This window comes from Cherax quadricarinatus, chromosome 13 (assembly GCF_038502225.1).
Source record: "Cherax quadricarinatus isolate ZL_2023a chromosome 13, ASM3850222v1, whole genome shotgun sequence".
Lineage (NCBI taxonomy): Eukaryota > Metazoa > Arthropoda > Malacostraca > Decapoda > Parastacidae > Cherax > Cherax quadricarinatus.
Genome location: NC_091304.1, coordinates 50,780,024 through 50,798,409, shown reverse-complemented (window position 1 = coordinate 50,798,409; position 18,386 = coordinate 50,780,024). Strand labels below are relative to the sequence as shown.

General features: G+C 42.6%; 1 protein-coding gene across 11 annotated transcripts in view; it reads right to left on the bottom strand.

Annotated features, from left to right (window-relative positions):
• Positions 1-18,386, bottom strand: part of Oatp30B (Organic anion transporting polypeptide 30B) — a 389,857-nt gene that overhangs the window by 21,229 nt on the left and 350,242 nt on the right. For all 11 annotated transcript variants that reach the window (XM_070084713.1, XM_070084716.1, XM_070084717.1 and 8 more), the window contains 4 exons: positions 18,178-18,342; positions 17,111-17,309; positions 2,538-2,749; positions 495-711 (listed from right to left, as the gene is read on the bottom strand). In XM_070084713.1, the coding sequence (XP_069940814.1) occupies positions 495-711; positions 2,538-2,749; positions 17,111-17,309; positions 18,178-18,342 (793 nt within the window). The remainder of the gene's footprint in view (positions 1-494; positions 712-2,537; positions 2,750-17,110; positions 17,310-18,177; positions 18,343-18,386) is intronic.

Sequence of the window (18,386 nt, the reverse complement as noted above, 5' to 3'; positions counted from 1 at the left end):
CTAGGTATTCTTCTATTTTCTTTCTAGTTCTTGTTTATTTCCTATCTCCATGGGGAAGTGGAACAGAATTCTTCCTCCGTAAGCCATGCATGTTGCAAGAGGCGACTAAAATGCCAGGGGCAAGGGGCTAGTAACCCCTTCTCTTGTATAAATTACTAAATTTAAAAAGAAAAACTTTCATTTTTCTTTTTGGGCCACCCTGCCTTGGTGGGATACGACCGGTTTGTTGAAAAAAAAAAAAAAACTTTAAAACACTTGAAATTGAGGAAAGTTTGCAAACATAATGGAGAGAGAGAGTGCTCATGGAGAATGTAAACAAACCGGGTGGCATGCGCTGTACTGGATGGGGAGCCGTATAGCGAGTTTTGGTCAATTTGAAATCGCCATATTAGCGGAACGCCGTAAGGTGAAACACCATAAAGCGGGAGCCCTACTGTATTATAGTAGTAACACTGCTGATTTGTGCTTACAACAGCAATTTGCTAGGCACTAACCTGAGAACAATCATGAGGAGTGGCATCTGGCTTATAGCAACAACAGTACACATGAAGAAGAGCAGGATCATGAAGGGCATGATGGTGTTACAGGGGATATAACATGGACCAGCAGTTGCTACAGGAACTACAGTCACTTCAGAAAACCCTCCAACTATCACTGCTGAGGAAGAGCTTGATGCAAATGGAGAAGAATGGTTTCTTTCACCAAGTATGCCTGTCAAAATAACAGTACACTTATTATAGTATTCCACAGTATTTATAATACATATATAAATTAGTTAAGAACATAAGAACAGTTAGTAAGGGAACAGTAGTAAAGGCACCTGCTTCATGATAATGGATGTATGCCACAAAAACTTAGCTTCGAGGAAATTATGTTAAACAAAAATTTTTTCCATATTCTCCCATGACAATTTATACTTGGATGTCTTCACACAAAAAGTAACACTTTTCTTATTAAAACATTTTTATAAAAGTGCAATTTGTATAAAAAGAATAAACCCCAATCAATCACAACAAAATGCACTAGGAATATCCAAGAGTGATGTTTTTTTTGTTTGACTGCTTGAGGAAGAGAGATCAAGAAGTTAGGACAAAACACACTCCATGACTGATGTCACATCAAGGCATTGGATCCCATAGGCCATAAAATACACAGTGGAACTTCAGCTTACGAGTTTAATCCGATCCGTGACCTTGCTAGTACGTATCTCAATCTGCTCGTATGCCGAGTCAATTTTCCTCATTTAAATTAATTGAAATGCCATTAATCCGGTCCAGCAGAATTCCTGCTCTCAGGAGGCAGGAATATGATGCTAATATCGACTATGGCTTATTTATCTGTCAAAATTTATCTAATATGACATATTAAACAATATAAATAATATAGAATCCTCATATATACTCTAGAATTAATAAAATATGTCATTATGTGACAAGTGGTGGTGGCCATTCCCTACCTCAAGCAGCTGCCTTGTTGTGGGTCAGTGGAGGAGACCTCCCGCCATCCCCCAACACTCCCGTCACCACCATCCCAGCTTGTGTGTTCAGTTCCACTTCTCTCCTACAAGCTAGCTGTGTTTGTGAATTGTGTTTTGATCTTTTAATTACTATATCTTGTATCTGCCAAGCAATCATGACACCCAGTAGGCATACCAGTGTTGTTGAATGACTTACTGACTGACTGAATGATTTAAAGTTAGACTTTTTCACTGAAGAGGACCCTGAAACATTGTCTAGAGCAGCTGATGCCTTACCATCAGTTGTATAATGTACTTCAGGGTAAAATAGAACAGAAATCCATTACAGAATTTATGCACACTACAGTACAACCATCGACTTCAGTACCAGAACCTCTACCATCCACCTCAGCCCAGTAGGACCACAGGATAACTCTCCACTCCTTTTATTTATTTATTTATTTATTACAATTTGAGCACACATACACTTCACAATCATCCACAAACACCAGCACCCACAATTTTAGGTATGAAATACTTATTATTTCTGTTGCAGTTATATTCTTAAGCGGTAAAAACAACATAATACAACACGACAATGAACTACTTATAATTATATGTTCACTTTTACTTTTGTAAGATCTGGAGGTCTAAAAAAAAAAAAAAAAAAAAAAAAAAAAAAAAAAAAAAAAAGTTGTTTGAGGGGGAAGCTTGCATCCTGAATTTTTGCTTGTATCCAGAAACAAAAAATCTACAGAGCTACTGCTTGTATCCTGAAAAACTCGTGTGGTGGGGCACTCGTAAGGCAAGGTTCCACTGTATGCATATGAAAAAATATAATACTGCCAATTATTTCCTTATTGCTTTGAACAATGAATTTTTGAAATGTTTCTGCATTCTCTAGTATCAGATATTGGGTGTTATTCTATACCTTTTTGATTTAAAATATAGTTAAACTCCCAAGTAACACACCTCCCAGTAACACTTTTACAATAAGTCATACAATCATCATAAAATACAGTAAAGCAGTGAAAAGAAAATTCTCTACTTTGTTGAAACAATATTGAAAATCTGAACTTACATGTACAGTTTGCAAATTTGTGTTGTGGAGAGTAAGATGTGCAGCCAGCATGACATGGAGAGAAATAGGTGAGTCCATTATTGCCACACACAGGTTCCACAAGTGCGGAGGAGCAGGAACACCCAGTGTTGCACCAAGCTGTCAGGTTCACTTGGAAGGATCCACCACTGTCCAAGCGACCAGGACTGTTTGTTACTGAATGTGCCATCGAGCTGTAGACATATACAACGTACAGTACTGCAATTTTTCACTAGTTACTGAGGAAATGATTGATAAAATTAATCTCCAAGGGATAGGAAGAGGGTCTCTTGATGCTGGTGATGGAATCTTAATCCAAGGAACTGGAGCTACCCTTCCCTTCAGATCAAACCCAATTCTATAAGTTCCCCATCTGCCAACAGCCTCAAAAATACTGTTAAAGAGCACTTCCTAAACTTTATATGATTTATAATAAATGAATATAAATGTCTAACATCTCCAGCATGCTGTCTATCAAGCTTTCCCCCCACCCTTCACACTCATGCATTCCTCTTACAATTTTTTTCCATTTTATGTTACTGTCCCATTGTTTTAACACTGCTATTAAAACACACACGTTTTGATTCATGAAATCAAAATGACACGAATGCAAACAAACCATACCATGGGTGGGGATTGAATTCGTGAGGAGCGAGTAAGCTGGCCTGGCCTAGTTGTCTTCAAGAGGGAGCTGGACAGATACCTAAAGTCAGTACCGGACCAGCCGGGCTGTGGTTTTTACACTATGTGCAGCCAGCAGTAACAGCCTCGTTGATCAGGCCCTGATCTACTGGGAGGCCTGGTCAGGGACCACGCTGAGGGGACATTGATCTCTGGAATACCCTCCAGATAGACTCCAGGTAGGTAAGCCACTGACTGGGCCAGCTGGCTACAATAAGATTTATCCAACTAGGTATATTTATACACCATAGAGAGGTTAGCACAGACCCCACAAATGCAAGTTTTAACAGATGAATCTCTTGTCAGTGTGGCTGTAACAAACTAGCTCAGTCCTCTTAAAGCTGTGATTATGACAATTGTGTTAGTACGATTTTGTGAGTCATAACTCATTTAAGTGTAAACTACTACTAGCGTGAGTCTCCCGCCAGCGTGGCTGTGGCGGGAGATTCATCTGTAAAAACTTGCATTTGTGGTCACAGTGGGGCCTGTGCTACCTTCTCTATGGTGTATAAATATACCTAGCTGGATGAATCTTATTGTAGCCAGTTGGCCCAGTGGCTTACACATTGGCCTGGAGTTTTACGACTCGCTCACCATGAGTTCAATCCCCACCCATGGTCTTTTCTTTTTTTTTTTTTCTTTTTTTTTTTTCTTTTTTTTTTTTGAACAATTGATTTGTTACTGAGTGCTCGTGGATCAATTCCCATCAAGGCATCAAGGGTGGCAATATTGGGCACGTTTCCTTACATCTGTTGTCCCCATTCACCTAGCAAGCAAGGAAGTACCTGGATATTAGTTAACTGGTATGGGTTGTATCCTGGGGACAAGATTTAACCCTTTCAGGGTCGAGAGGCCGTCTCCTAAACTTGTTCTCAGGGTCGAAAATTTTTTGGAAAAAAAAAAAAAATCTTACGAAATGATAGAGAATCTTTTCCCAATCATAATGACATCAAAAGTATGAAATTTGATGGAAAACTTACAGAATTATGCTCTCGCGAAGTTAGCGGTCTCGACAATGTTTACACATTGGCAATTTTGCCCACTTTGAGCCCTATTTTTGGCCAATTCCAGTGTATTAGTCGACAAAAATCACAACTATTTTGCTAGAACTCCATTTTTTCTATCGAATGAGTACACAAAACCACCCATTTATCAATTTCAATTGTCCAATAAAGTGGTCAGAAATTGGCAATTTTGCCAATTTCACACAAATTTCAAAAGATGGCAATTTCCAAATAGGGTCCAGAATAAACAAGACAGACATTCCTGGCACTAAAATAACATTTCCTCTGTTCATTAGTCATGTCCTCAGGCCCCTCTTATATCTCTTTTGCTTTCCACTTCGAATTTTTATTCTCATAAAAAATAGAAGATTTACTTTTATGCAGACTACTGCATTAGTGTAGAAATGGTATAAATAATATCAACGCACTAGTGAAAGAATATTAGACTCACAAATTGACATGTATTGGATGCTTGGCATTTGTTTTGTTTACTTTTGAACTTTGGCAAAAATCAAACATTTCTGCTACTTTGAGCTCAATTTCAAGGTACTTTTCATTGTGAAACCAATCAAAATCATTTCAATTTCTGTAATATGTCTTCCACTCTATAAAATGAGACTAGGAAAACTAGAATACAACCATAAATACCATACGAAAATACAGTGCAAAGTCACCATTTTAAACTAAAAACACGGTCAGTTTTATTTTTCTCATTATACACTGTGTGCTGCAGGATTTCTTTTATACTGTGCACACTGACCACACAAGACCCATTCTTTCCTACATAGAAATACCAGGTTTCTCTCGCTTGAGTTGAAGGCGTTAGAATTTACGCGTACTAGTACGTCAATAACCCTGGCACGTAAGTCGTACTAGTACGTCGGAAACCCGGAAAGGGGTTAAGGACTCCAATGGAAGTAGGACAGACAATCCTCGATGATGCACTGACTTTCTTGGGTGGCTAAACCTCCAGGGCTAAAAATCCAAACAAAATCTTATCTATCTAATCTTATTCTGTACTTAATTACCTCATCTCCATGCAACTAAAGCAAGACATTTGTTCATTTCCATAATCAAATATTTCTTGTTGTAATAAAATGTTTTTTTTTTTACTTACAAGACCTTCACACAATTATCACATCTTAATGTAACTTAATTTACACTGTACAGGTACATAATCCAACCTTAACTATTCTATTCATTATTTTATTTAAGTTTGTTTGAGTTGTTTTGCATTATTATGGCCTTCATCATTCAATCTCTTATACAATTTATTATCTTGTTAATAAATGTATTTCTTTGCCTGAGTTCCTCCTGTTACCCAGGAGTGTATGAAGCCCTACCTGTTACCCAGGAGTGTATGAACCCCTACCTGTTCCCCAGGAGTGTATGAACCCCTACCTGTTCCCCAGGAGTGTATGAACCCCTACCTGTTCCCCAGGAGTGTATGAAGCCCTACCTGTTACCCAGGAGTGTATGAACCCCTACCTGTTACCCAGGAGTGTATGAACCCCTACCTGTTACCCAGGAGTGTATGAACCCCTACCTGTTACCCAGGAGTGTATGAACCCCTACCTGTTCCCCAGGAGTGTATGAACCCCTACCTGTTACCCAGGAGTGTATGAACCCCTACCTGTTCCCCAGGAGTGTATGAACCCCTACCTGTTCCCCAGGAGTGTATGAACCCCTACCTGTTCCCCAGGAGTGTATGAACCCCTACCTGTTCCCCAGGAGTGTATGAAGCCCTACCTGTTACCCAGGAGTGTATGAAGCCCTACCTGTTACCCAGGAGTGTATGAACCCCTACCTGTTACCCAGGAGTGTATGAACCCCTACCTGTTCCCCAGGAGTGTATGAACCCCTACCTGTTACCCAGGAGTGTATGAACCCCTACCTGTTACCCAGGAGTGTATGAACCCCTACCTGTTCCCCAGGAGTGTATGAACCCCTACCTGTTCCCCAGGAGTGTATGAAGCCCTACCTGTTACCCAGGAGTGTATGAACCCCTACCTGTTACCCAGGAGTGTATGAACCCCTACCTGTTCCCCAGGAGTGTATGAAGCCCTACCTGTTACCCAGGAGTGTATGAACCCCTACCTGTTACCCAGGAGTGTATGAACCCCTACCTGTTCCCCAGGAGTGTATGAACCCCTACCTGTTCCCCAGGAGTGTATGAACCCCTACCTGTTCCCCAGGAGTGTATGAAGCCCTACCTGTTACCCAGGAGTGTATGAACCCCTACCTGTTACCCAGGAGTGTATGAACCCCTACCTGTTCCCCAGGAGTGTATGAAGCCCTACCTGTTACCCAGGAGTGTATGAACCCCTACCTGTTCCCCAGGAGTGTATGAAGCCCTACCTGTTACCCAGGAGTGTATGAACCCCTACCTGTTACCCAGGAGTGTATGAACCCCTACCTGTTACCCAGGAGTGTATGAACCCCTACCTATGTATGAACCCCTAGGAGTGTATGAACCCCGACCCGTTCCCCAGGAGTGTATGAACCCCTACCTGTTCCCCAGGAGTGTATGAACCCCTACCTGTTCCCCAGGAGTGTATGAACCCCTACCTGTTCCCCAGGAGTGTATGAAGCCCTACCTGTTACCCAGGAGTGTATGAACCCCTACCTGTTACCCAGGAGTGTATGAACCCCTACCTGTTACCCAGGAGTGTATGAACCCCTACCTGTTCCCCAGGAGTGTATGAACCCCTACCTGTTCCCCAGGAGTGTATGAACCCCTACCTGTTACCCAGGAGTGTATGAACCCCTACCTGTTCCCCAGGAGTGTATGAAGCCCTACCTGTTACCCAGGAGTGTATGAACCCCTACCTGTTATCCAGGAGTGTATGAACCCCTACCTGTTCCCCAGGAGTGTATGAAGCCCTACCTGTTACCCAGGAGTGTATGAACCCCTACCTGTTACCCAGGAGTGTATGAACCCCTACCTGTTCCCCAGGAGTGTATGAACCCCTACCTGTTCCCCAGGAGTGTATGAACCCCTACCTGTTCCCCAGGAGTGTATGAAGCCCTACCTGTTACCCAGGAGTGTATGAACCCCTACCTGTTACCCAGGAGTGTATGAACCCCTACCTGTTCCCCAGGAGTGTATGAAGCCCTACCTGTTACCCAGGAGTGTATGAACCCCTACCTGTTCCCCAGGAGTGTATGAAGCCCTACCTGTTCCCCAGGAGTGTATGAACCCCTACCTGTTCCCCAGGAGTGTATGAACCCCTACCTGTTCCCCAGGAGTGTATGAACCCCTACCTGTTCCTCAGGAGTGTATGAACCCCTACCTGTTCCCCAGGAGTGTGTGAACCCCTACCTGTTCCCCAGGAGTGTATGAACCCCTACCTGTTACCCAGGAGTGTATGAACCCCTACCTGTTACCCAGGAGTGTATGAACCCCTACCTGTTACCCAGGAGTGTATGAACCCCTACCTGTTACCCAGGAGTGTATGAACCCCTACCTGTTACCCAGGAGTGTATGAACCCCTACCTGTTCCCCAGGAGTGTATGAAGCCCTACCTGTTCCCCAGGAGTGTATGAAGCCCTACCTGTTCCCCAGGAGTGTATGAAGCCCTACCTTTTCCCCAGAGGTGTATGAACCCCTACCTGTTCCTCAGAAGTGTATGAAGCCCTACCTGTTCCCCAGGAGTGTATGAAGCCCTACCTGTTCCCCAGGAGTGTATGAACCCCTACCTGTTCCCCAGGAGTGTATGAACCCCTACCTGTTCCCCAGGAGTGTATGAACCCCTACCTGTTACCCAGGAGTGTATGAACCCCTACCTGTTACCCAGGAGTGTATGAACTCCTACCTGTTCCCCAGGAGTGTATGAACCCCTACCTGTTACCCAGGAGTGTATGATCCCCTACCTGTTACCCAGGAGTGTATGAACCCCCTACCTGTTACCCAGGAGTGTATGAAGCCCTACCTGTTCCCCAGGAGTGTATGAAGCCCTACCTGTTCCCCAGGAGTGTATGAACCCCTACCTGTTCCCCAGGAGTGTATGATCCCCTACCTGTTCCCCAGGAGTGTATGAAGCCCTACCTGTTCCCCAGGAGTGTATGAAGCCCTACCTGTTACCCAGGAGTGTATGAAGCCCTACCTGTTCCCCAGGAGTGTATGAAGCCCTACCTGTTCCCCAGGAGTGTATGAAGCCCTACCTGTTCCCCAGGAGTGTATGAAGCCCTACCTGTTCCCCAGGAGTGTATGAAGCCCTACCTGTTCCCCAGAAGTGTATGAAACCCTACCTGTTCCCCAGGAGTGTATGAACCCCTACCTGTTCCCCAGGAGTGTATGAACCCCTACCTGTTCCCCAGGAGTGTATGAACCCCTACCTATTCCGCAGGAGTGTATGAACCCCTACCTGTTACCCAGGAGTGTATGAGCCTCTACCTGTTACCCAGGAGTGTATGAGCCTCTACCTGTTACCCAGGAGTGTATGAACCCCTACCTGTTACCCAGGGGTGTATGAACCCCTACCTGTTACCCAGGAGTGTATGAACCCCTACCTGTTACCCAGGAGTGTATGAACCCCTACCTGTTACCCAGGAGTGTATGAACCCCTACCTGTTCCACAGGAGTGTATGAACCCCTACCTGTTACCCAGGAGTGTATGAAGCCCTACCTGTTCCCCAGGAGTGTATGAACCCCTACCTGTTCCCCAGGAGTGTATGAAGCCCTACCTGTTCCCCAGGAGTGTATGAATCCCTACCTGTTCCCCAGGAGTGTATGAAGCCCTACCTGTTCCCCAGGAGTGTATGAACCCCTACCTTTTCCCCAGGAGTGTATGAACCCCTACCTGTTCCCCAGGAGTGTATGAACCCCTACCTGTTCCCCAGGTGTGTATGAACCCCTACCTGTTCCCCAGGAGTGTATGAACCCCTACCTGTTCCCCAGGAGTGTATGATCCCCTACCTGTTACCCAGGAGTGCATGAAGCCCTACCTGTTCCCCAGGAGTGTATGAACCCCTACCTGTTCCCCAGGAGTGTATGAACCCCTACCTGTTCCCCAGGAGTGTATGAACCCCTACCTGTTCCCCCGGAGGGTATGATCCCCTACCTGTTCCCCAGGAGTGTATGAAGCCCTACCTGTTACCCAGGAGTGTATGAAGCCCTACCTGTTCCCCAGGAGTGTAAGAAGCCCTACCTGTTACCCAGGAGTGTATGAAGCCCTACCTGTTCCCCAGGAGTGTATGAAGCCCTACCTGTTACCCAGGAGTGTATGAAGCCCTACCTGTTCCCCAGGAGTGTATGAAGCCCTACCTGTTACCCAGGAGTGTATGAAGCCCTACCTGTTCCCCAGGAGTGTATGAACCCCTACCTGTTACCCAGGAGTGTATGAAGCCCTACCTGTTCCCCAGGAGTGTATGAACCCCTACCTGTTCCCCAGGAGTGTATGAAGCCCTACCTGTTCCCCAGGAGTGTATGAAGCCCTACCTGTTCCCCAGGAGTTTATGAACCCCTACCTGTTCCCCAGGAGTGTATGAAGCCCTACCTGTTCCCCAGGAGTGTATGAAGCCCTACCTGTTCCCCAGGAGTGTATGAAGCCCTACCTGTTCCCCAGGAGTGTATGAACCCCTACCTGTTCCCCAGGAGTGTATGAACCCCTACCTGTTCCCCAGGAGTGTATGAACCCCCTACCTGTTCCTCAGGAGTGTATGAACCCCTACCTGTTCCCCAGGAGTGTATGAACCCCTACCTGTTCCTCAGGAGTATATGAACCCCTACCTGTTCCCCAGGAGTGTATGAAGCCCTACCTGTTCCCCAGGAGTGTATGAAGCCCTACCTGTTCCCCAGGAGTGTATGAACCCCTACCTGTTCCCCAGGAGTGTATGAACCCCTACCTGTTCCCCAGGAGTGTATGAACCCCTACCTGTTCCCCAGGAGTGTATGAACCCCTACCTGTTCCCCAGGAGTGTATGAACCCCTACCTGTTCCTCAGCAGTATATGAACCCCTACCTGTTCTTCAGGAGTGTGTGAACCCCTACCTGTTCCCCAGGAGTGTATGAACCCCTACCTGTTCCCCAGGAGTGTATGAACCCCTACCTGTTCCCCAGGAGTGTATGAACCCCTACCTGTTCCCCAGGAGTGTATGAACCCCCTACCTGTTCCCCAGGAGTGTATGAACCCCTACCTGTTACCCAGGAGTGTATGAACCCCTACCTGTTCCCCAGGAGTGTATGAACCCCTACCTGTTCCCCAGGAGTGTATGAACCCCCTACCTGTTCCCCAGGAGTGTATGAACCCCTACCTGTTCCCCAGGAGTGTATGAACCCCTACCTGTTCCCCAGGAGTGTATGAACCCCTACCTGTTCCCCAGGAGTGTATGAACCCCTACCTGTTCCCCAGGAGTGTATGAACCCCTACCTGTTCCCCAGGAGTGTATGAAGCCCTACCTGTTCCCCAGGAGTGTATGAAGCCCTACCTGTTCCCCAGGAGTGTATGAACCCCTACCTGTTACCCAGGAGTGTATGAACCCCTACCTGTTCCCCAGGAGTGTATGAACCCCCTACCTGTTCCCCAGGAGTGTATGAACCCCTACCTGTTCCCCAGGAGTGTATGAACCCCTACCTGTTCCCCAGGAGTGTATGAACCCCTACCTGTTACCCAGGAGTGTATGAACCCCTACCTGTTCCCCAGGAGTGTATGAACCCCTACCTGTTCCCCAGGAGTGTATGAAGCCCTACCTGTTCCCCAGGAGTGTATGAACCCCTACCTGTTACCCAGGAGTGTATGAACCCCTACCTGTTACCCAGGAGTGTATGAACCCCTACCTGTTCCCCAGGAGTGTATGAACCCCTACCTGTTCAGTGTTTCCACACCAATATAATAACCTCGGCCTCTTTCACACGAGTATCACTGAGTTCACTCTTACACACTAATACACCAGCATAAAGTTTAAAACCAATCAGAAGAGCCCTCAAGTTACAGAAAAATCCAACAACTGCTATAGCTAGTAATTACACAATTTAATGCCAGAATGACACCATTTACTCAAGCTCTAAAATAAATGGCCGATGTGTTAAAAAAAAAATATATTTACACTCGCCATCTCAGCCTTAATTCCCACTGTCAAATGCTGGGAAGCACCAACACCCAAAAAATTTAAGATTAATGGAAAAGAGGCTTAAAGCCGAGAATTACAAACGAGACATCCTCTTTTATTACTACTTGCAAATTAAGCATGATGTGAAAACAGTACCTTAACCTTCTAGCATCATCCATGAAGTATAATTTCACTCAATCTTGCTAATTGTTACTACTTGAACATGCACTCCATTTACAAATTAAAAATTTAAACTGGCTTTCTTCCTAATATTTTACTGTACCACACATTCATAAAGCATTCATGACCAATGTGAAATTATGAAATTATTAATATAAAAATTAATATCTTAAATGATAAATAAGATACCCATAATACAATGAAGGGGCATAACTTTACTTGTAATATAGGGTAACTCAAAACTCAGATTTTGACTTTGTAGCATTTCATGGTAACAGTATATATATAGATTTTTTTTTTTTTAACAAGTCAGCCGTCTCCCACCGAGGCAGGGTGACCCAAAAAGAAAGAAAATCCCCAAAAAGAAAATACTTTCATCATCATTCAACACACTCACCACACTCACACAATCAATGTTTTTGCAGAGGTGCTTAGAACACAACCGTTTAAAAGCATATAGTACGTATAAAGATACACAACATATCCCTTCAAACTGCCAATATCCCGAACCCCTCCTTTAGAGTGCATGCATTGTACTTCCCATTTCCAGGACTCAAGTCTAGCTATATAAAAATAACCGGTTTCCCTGAATCCTTTCACTAAATATTACCCTGCTCACAGGTCCCAAATACCATTCGTCTCCATTCAATCCTATCGAACACACTCACGCACGCCTGCTGGAAGTCCAAGCCCCTCACTCACAAAACCTCCCTTACCCCTTCCTTCCAACATTTTCGAGGACGACCCCTACCCCACCTTCCTTCCCCTACAGATTTAAATGTTCTTCATGTCATTCTACTTTGATCCATTCTCTCTAAATGACCAAACCACCTCAACAACCCCTCTTCTGCCCTCTGACTCGTACTTTTATTAACTCCACACCTTCTCCTAATTTCCACATTGCAAATTTTCTGCATAATATTTACACTACACATTGCCCTCAGACAGGACATCTCCACTGCCTCCAACTGCCTCCTCGCTGCAACATTCACAACCCAAGCTACACACCCATATAAGAGTATTGGTACTACTATACTTTCATACATTCCCTTCTTTGCCTCCATAGATAACATTTTTTGTCTCCACATATACCTCAATGCACCGCTCACCTTTTTTCCCTCATCAATTCTACGATTAACCTCATCCTTCATAAATCCATCCGCTGACACGTCCACTCCCAAATATCTGAAAACATTCACTTCTTCCATACTCCTCCTCCCCAATTTGATATCCAATTTTTCTTTATCTAAATCATTTCATACCCTCATCACCTTACTCTTTTCTATGTTCACTTTCAACTTTCTACCTTTACACACACTCCCGAACTCGTCCACTAACCTTTGCAGTTTTTCTTTAGAATCTCCCATAAGCATAGAATCATCAGCAAAAAGCAACTGTGTCAATTCCCATTTTGAATTTGATTCCCCATAATTTAATCCCACCCCTCTCCCGAACACCCTAGCATTTACTTCTTTTACAACCCCATCTATAAATATATTAAACAACCATGGTGACATTACACATCCCTGTCTAAGACCTACTTTTACCGGGAAGTATTCTCCCTCTCTTCTACACACCCTAACCTGAGCCTCACTATCCTCAAAAACTCTTTACAGCATTTAGTAACTTACCACCTATTCCATATACTTGCAACATCTGCCACATTGCTCCTCTATCCACTCTATCATATGCCTTTTCTAAATCCACAAATGCAATAAAAACTTTCCTACCTTTATCTAAATACTGTTCACATATATGCTTCAATGTAAACACTTGATCTACACATCCCCTACCCACTCTGAAACCTCCTTGCTCATCCGCAATTCTACATTCTGTCTTACCTCTAATTCTTTCAATTATAACCCTACCATACACTTTTCCTGGTATACTCAGTAAACTTATTCCTCTATAATTTTTACAATCTCTTTTGTCCCCCTTCCCTTTATATAAAGGGACTATACATGCTCTCTGCCAATCCCTAGGTACCTTCCCTTCTTCCATACATTTATTAAACAAAAATACCAACCACTCCAACACCATGTCCCCTCCCCTGCTCTTAACATTTCTGTCATGATCCCGTCAGTTCCAGCTGCTTTACCCCCTTTCATTCTACGTAATGCCTCATGTACCTCCCCCACATTCATATCCTGTCCTTCACTCCTAAAAGATGGTATACCTCTCTGGCCCGTGCATGAAATTACCGCCTCCCTTTCTTCATCGACATTGAAAAGTTCCTCAAAATTTTCTCGCCATCTACCCAAAACCTCCATCTCCCCATCTACTAACTCCCCTATTCTGTTTTTAACTGACAAATCCATTTGTTCCCTAGGCTTTCTTAACTTTTTTAACTCACTCCAAAATTTTTTCTTATTTTCATTAAAATTTCTTGACAGTGCCTCTCCCACTATCATCTGCTCTCCTTTTGCACTCTCTCACCACTCTCTTCATCTTTCTTTTACTCTCCATATACTCTACTCTTCTTATAACACTTCTGCTTTGTAAAAACCTCTCATAAGCTACCTTTTTCTCTTTTATCACACCCTTTACTTCATCATTCCACCAATCACTCCTCTTTCCTCCTGCCCCCACCCTCCTATAACCACAAACTTCTGCCCCACATTCTAATACTGCATTTTTAAAACTATTCCAACCCTCTTCAACCCCCCCACTACTCATCTTTGCACTAGCCCACCTTTCTGCCAACAGTCGCTTATATCTCGCCCGAACTTCCTCCTCCCTTAGTTTATACACTTTCACCTCCCTCTTACTTGTTGTTGCCACCTTCCTCTTTTCCCATCTACCTCTTACTCTAACTGTAGCTACAATTAAATAATGATCTGACATATCAGTTGCCCCTCTATAAACATGTACATCCTGGAGCCTACCCATCAACCTTTTATCCACCAATACATAATCTAACAAACTACTTTCATTACGTGCTACATCATACCTTGTATATTTATTTATCCTCTTTTTCATAAAATATGTATTACTTATTACCAAATTTCTTTCTACACATAGCTCAATTAAAGGCTCCCCATTTACATTTACCCCTGGCACCCCAAATTTACCTACTACTCCCTCCATAACATTTTTACCCACTTTAGCATTGAAATCCCCAACCACCATTACTCTCACACTTGATTCAAAACTCCCCACGCATTCACTCAACATTTCCCAGAATCTCTCTCTCTCCTCTACACTTCTTTCTTCTCCAGGTGCATACACGCTTACTATAACCCACTTTTCACATCCAATCTTTATTTTACTCCACATAATCCTTGAATTTATGCGTTTGTAGTCCCTCTTTTCCTGCCATAGCTTATCCTTCAACATTATTGCTACTCCTTCTATATATATAAACCTGCTATGCTGTACTATATTAAAAGCATTAAAGATATTCTGCCATATGATGCAACTGATTTTTCCATTCCTACATTGAATATTGCTCATGTTTCTACTCTTAATTTATCAGCAGTGTTGAACTTTACAGCCTCCATCCAGTGGCATTGTAAGGGGGGGGGAGACACCATAGAGCCTCTAAAGGTGACACTAATGCACAAAATAGTGCTGCAGCAAGATGAGAGAAAAATCCTTCATTTGTATATAGCCTATTATATGATTAGAGTACAAATAGGTCTATATAGAGAAAATCATTGATTTTGATGTTGTGATAGATGATACTGCAGGATTGAAGGCAAGGAAATGTAAAATCAGATTCACTGAGATGTTACCTGTACTCAAGGTCAAATCGGAACTAGTGTTACTCTGATATTGCAATGTTTTTCTTCAATTTTAAGTTTTTTTTTGTTTCATTGTTGAAGATGAATTAATGTAGGATCTATTGCCTGTACTCAAAGTGGCTTTTGAGTTTATGTTTCCTCAATATTACTACGATTATTTATCATTAATAAAGTTGAGAAGTATTCTCCTGTTCTGTTTATGGCCCTTAAATGTTCTCATTGCTAAACATTAGTCTCTGGTCATGCAGTAGTGACGTATCTGGAGTTTACTCCCACCATCCCCTGGCCCTTGGGTTTCATGGGGATGACACCAAAGATGCCGCCCCGGGTGATACCAATGATTCTGCCCCGGGTGACACCAACTCGAGCGACACCACTGCCTCCATCCAAAATTTTACAATTTCATTTTATTTTTAGAAAGCATTCTAAAACTAATGCATTTAACCCTTTGACTGTCGCGGCCATATATATACGTTTACGAGGTACCGTGTTTGATGTATATATACTCAAATTCTAGCGGCTTCAAATCAGGCAGGAGAAAGCTGGTAGGCCCACATGTGAGAGAATGGGTCTGTGTGGTCAGTGTGAACCATATAAAAAAAATCCTGGAGCACGCAGTGCATAATGAGAAAAAAAAAACTCCGACCATTTTTTTTAATTAAAATGTCGACTTTGTGGTCTATTTTCGTATAGTATTTATGGTTGTATTCTCGTTTTCTTGGTCTCATTTGATAGAATGGAAACTATCTTATAGAAATAGAGGTGATTTTGATTAATTTTACTATAAAAAGAACCTGGAAATGGAGCACAAAGTAAGGGAAATGTTTGATTTTTGCCGATGTTCAAAAGTAAACAAATGATGTCATTGTCCAATAAATGTCCAAATAGCAATTCTAATATGCAGTCATGAATGGGTTGATGTAATTTTTACAATTATTACAGTACTGCAGTAGTCTGCATAACAGTAAATCTTCTATTTTTTGTTTGAATAAAATTTCAAAATAAAAAGCAAGAGTAATATCACAGAGGCCTGGAGACATGACTGATGAACAAAGAAAATGTTATTTTAGAGCCAGGAATGTCTGCATTGTTCATTCTGGACCCTATTTTGAAATTGTCATATTTTTTAATTTTCGTGAAATTGGCCAAATTGCAAATTTCTGACCATGTTATTGGGTAGTTGAAATCGGTAAATGGGCAGTTTCTTGTACTCAATCGATGGAAAAAATGGAGTTCTGAAGAAATAGCTATGAGTTTGGTTGACTGAAATAATGGAATTAGCCGAAAATAGGGCTCAAATTGGGCGAAATCGCCGATTTGTAAATATCGCCGAGGTCGCTAACTTTGCGAGAGCGTAATTCCGTCAGTTTTCCATCAAATCTCGTTTTTTTGGCGTCTTTACAATCAGGAAAAGATTCTCTATCATTTCATAAGAAAAAATTTTTTTTTTTTTTTTTTTTTTAAATTTTGCGACACCAGGAGACACCTCAGGGTTGGGGGTTGCGACAGTCAAAGGGTTAAGGAGCGCCTTTCAAGTCAACTTATTTTCAATGAGGAAAGACTTGCAAGATGAAAGAAATTAATACTTTTTTTTTTTAATACACTGGCTGTCTCCCACCAAGGTTGGGGGACCCAAAGAAGAAAACTAAATTTTATTACACAAACTTATTACCAATTTCTGAAGTGAAGACAATGGCAATATGCCAACAGTTGGCGAGAGATGAATGCAGGAGTCCTTCATTCATACCATGCTTTGTCCAACACAGGGATTTTTAAGTAAATTCTCTCTCATATCTGCAATATACTTGAAAAAGTCCAGCATATGGTGAAATGTACAAATAAAGGACAACTCTGCATTTGTCTTTCACCAAATTTTACAGTGTGCAAAACAACTTACGTGTTGAAGTATGGTGATGTTGTGCCTGCCATCTTCACATTATCACATCCAAGAACAAATAGTAGGCCATAAAAGCTTAGACCAATAAGGTTGAAGACCATAACCATCTGTATGGCACCTTTTGGCCGTAGGCTAAACCGTTTCAGTAGGTAGCCTCCGAAGAAGATGCCAATACAAGCACCAGGAATAGCTATGCCACCTGTAGAAGTGATTTTCATTATTCTTCTTTCTTTCAACAAACTGGCCATATCCAACAGAGGCACAGTGGCCCGAAAAGAAAAACAAAAACTTCTCTTTAAATTTAGTACATATACACGAGAAGGGGTTACTAGCCCCTTGCTCCTGGCATTTTAGTCACCTCTTACGACACGCGTGGCTTACAGAGTAAGAATTCTGTTCCACTTCCCTGTGGAGATGAGCGTAAATAAACTAGTAAGAAAACTAATAAGAAAACAGAAGAAAAACCAGAGGGGTGTGTATATATATGCTTGTACATGCATGTGCAGTGTGACCTAAGTGTAACTAGAAGTAGCAAGATGTACCTGAAACCTTGCATGTTTATGAGACAAAAAAGACACCAGCAATCCTACCATCATGTAAAACAGTTATAGGTTTCCGTTTCACACCTCTTTGGCAGGATGGTAGTACCTCCCTGAATGGCTGCTGTCTACCAACCTACCACCTAGGATTTTCATTATTATGCATAAGAATTAACAGCTATATAGAGCTAGGTTACCTCTGTTCTCTCCCTCTTTTTCTCTTGCTCACTCTCGCACACACACGCATGTGCACACACGTGCACACAATTGGTGTCTATTGTAAAATATCAATGAAACTTAAAATTATGGGACAAAATCTGCTGGGTCAGTTGATTCGTAAACAGCAAAGTCCAATGGTTACAGAATTGTTGGTTATTGTTACAATAACAACAAAACCTCAATTCCCCATCACTAGTCACTGTTACAGGCCACCTGCTTTCCCTATTAGCCCATTAAACCAAGGGTTTACTCTATATTTAAAAATAATCATTTATTTTATACAATGTAACAACTGAAGAATTTACTCACCAGTAAAGATAGAGGCTTGAACATTTGAAAGGAAGAACTGTGTCTCCAGGTACTTTGGCAGGAAAACAATGAAGCCAGAGACAATCATGAGCTCCATGCATGCCCCCAAACAGGTCATGACATAGATGGGATTAACTAATAGTTTCAGCATAGATAAAGGAATATCTGCAAAGATACAGTACTATATATTACAATTTGTTCATTTTTAC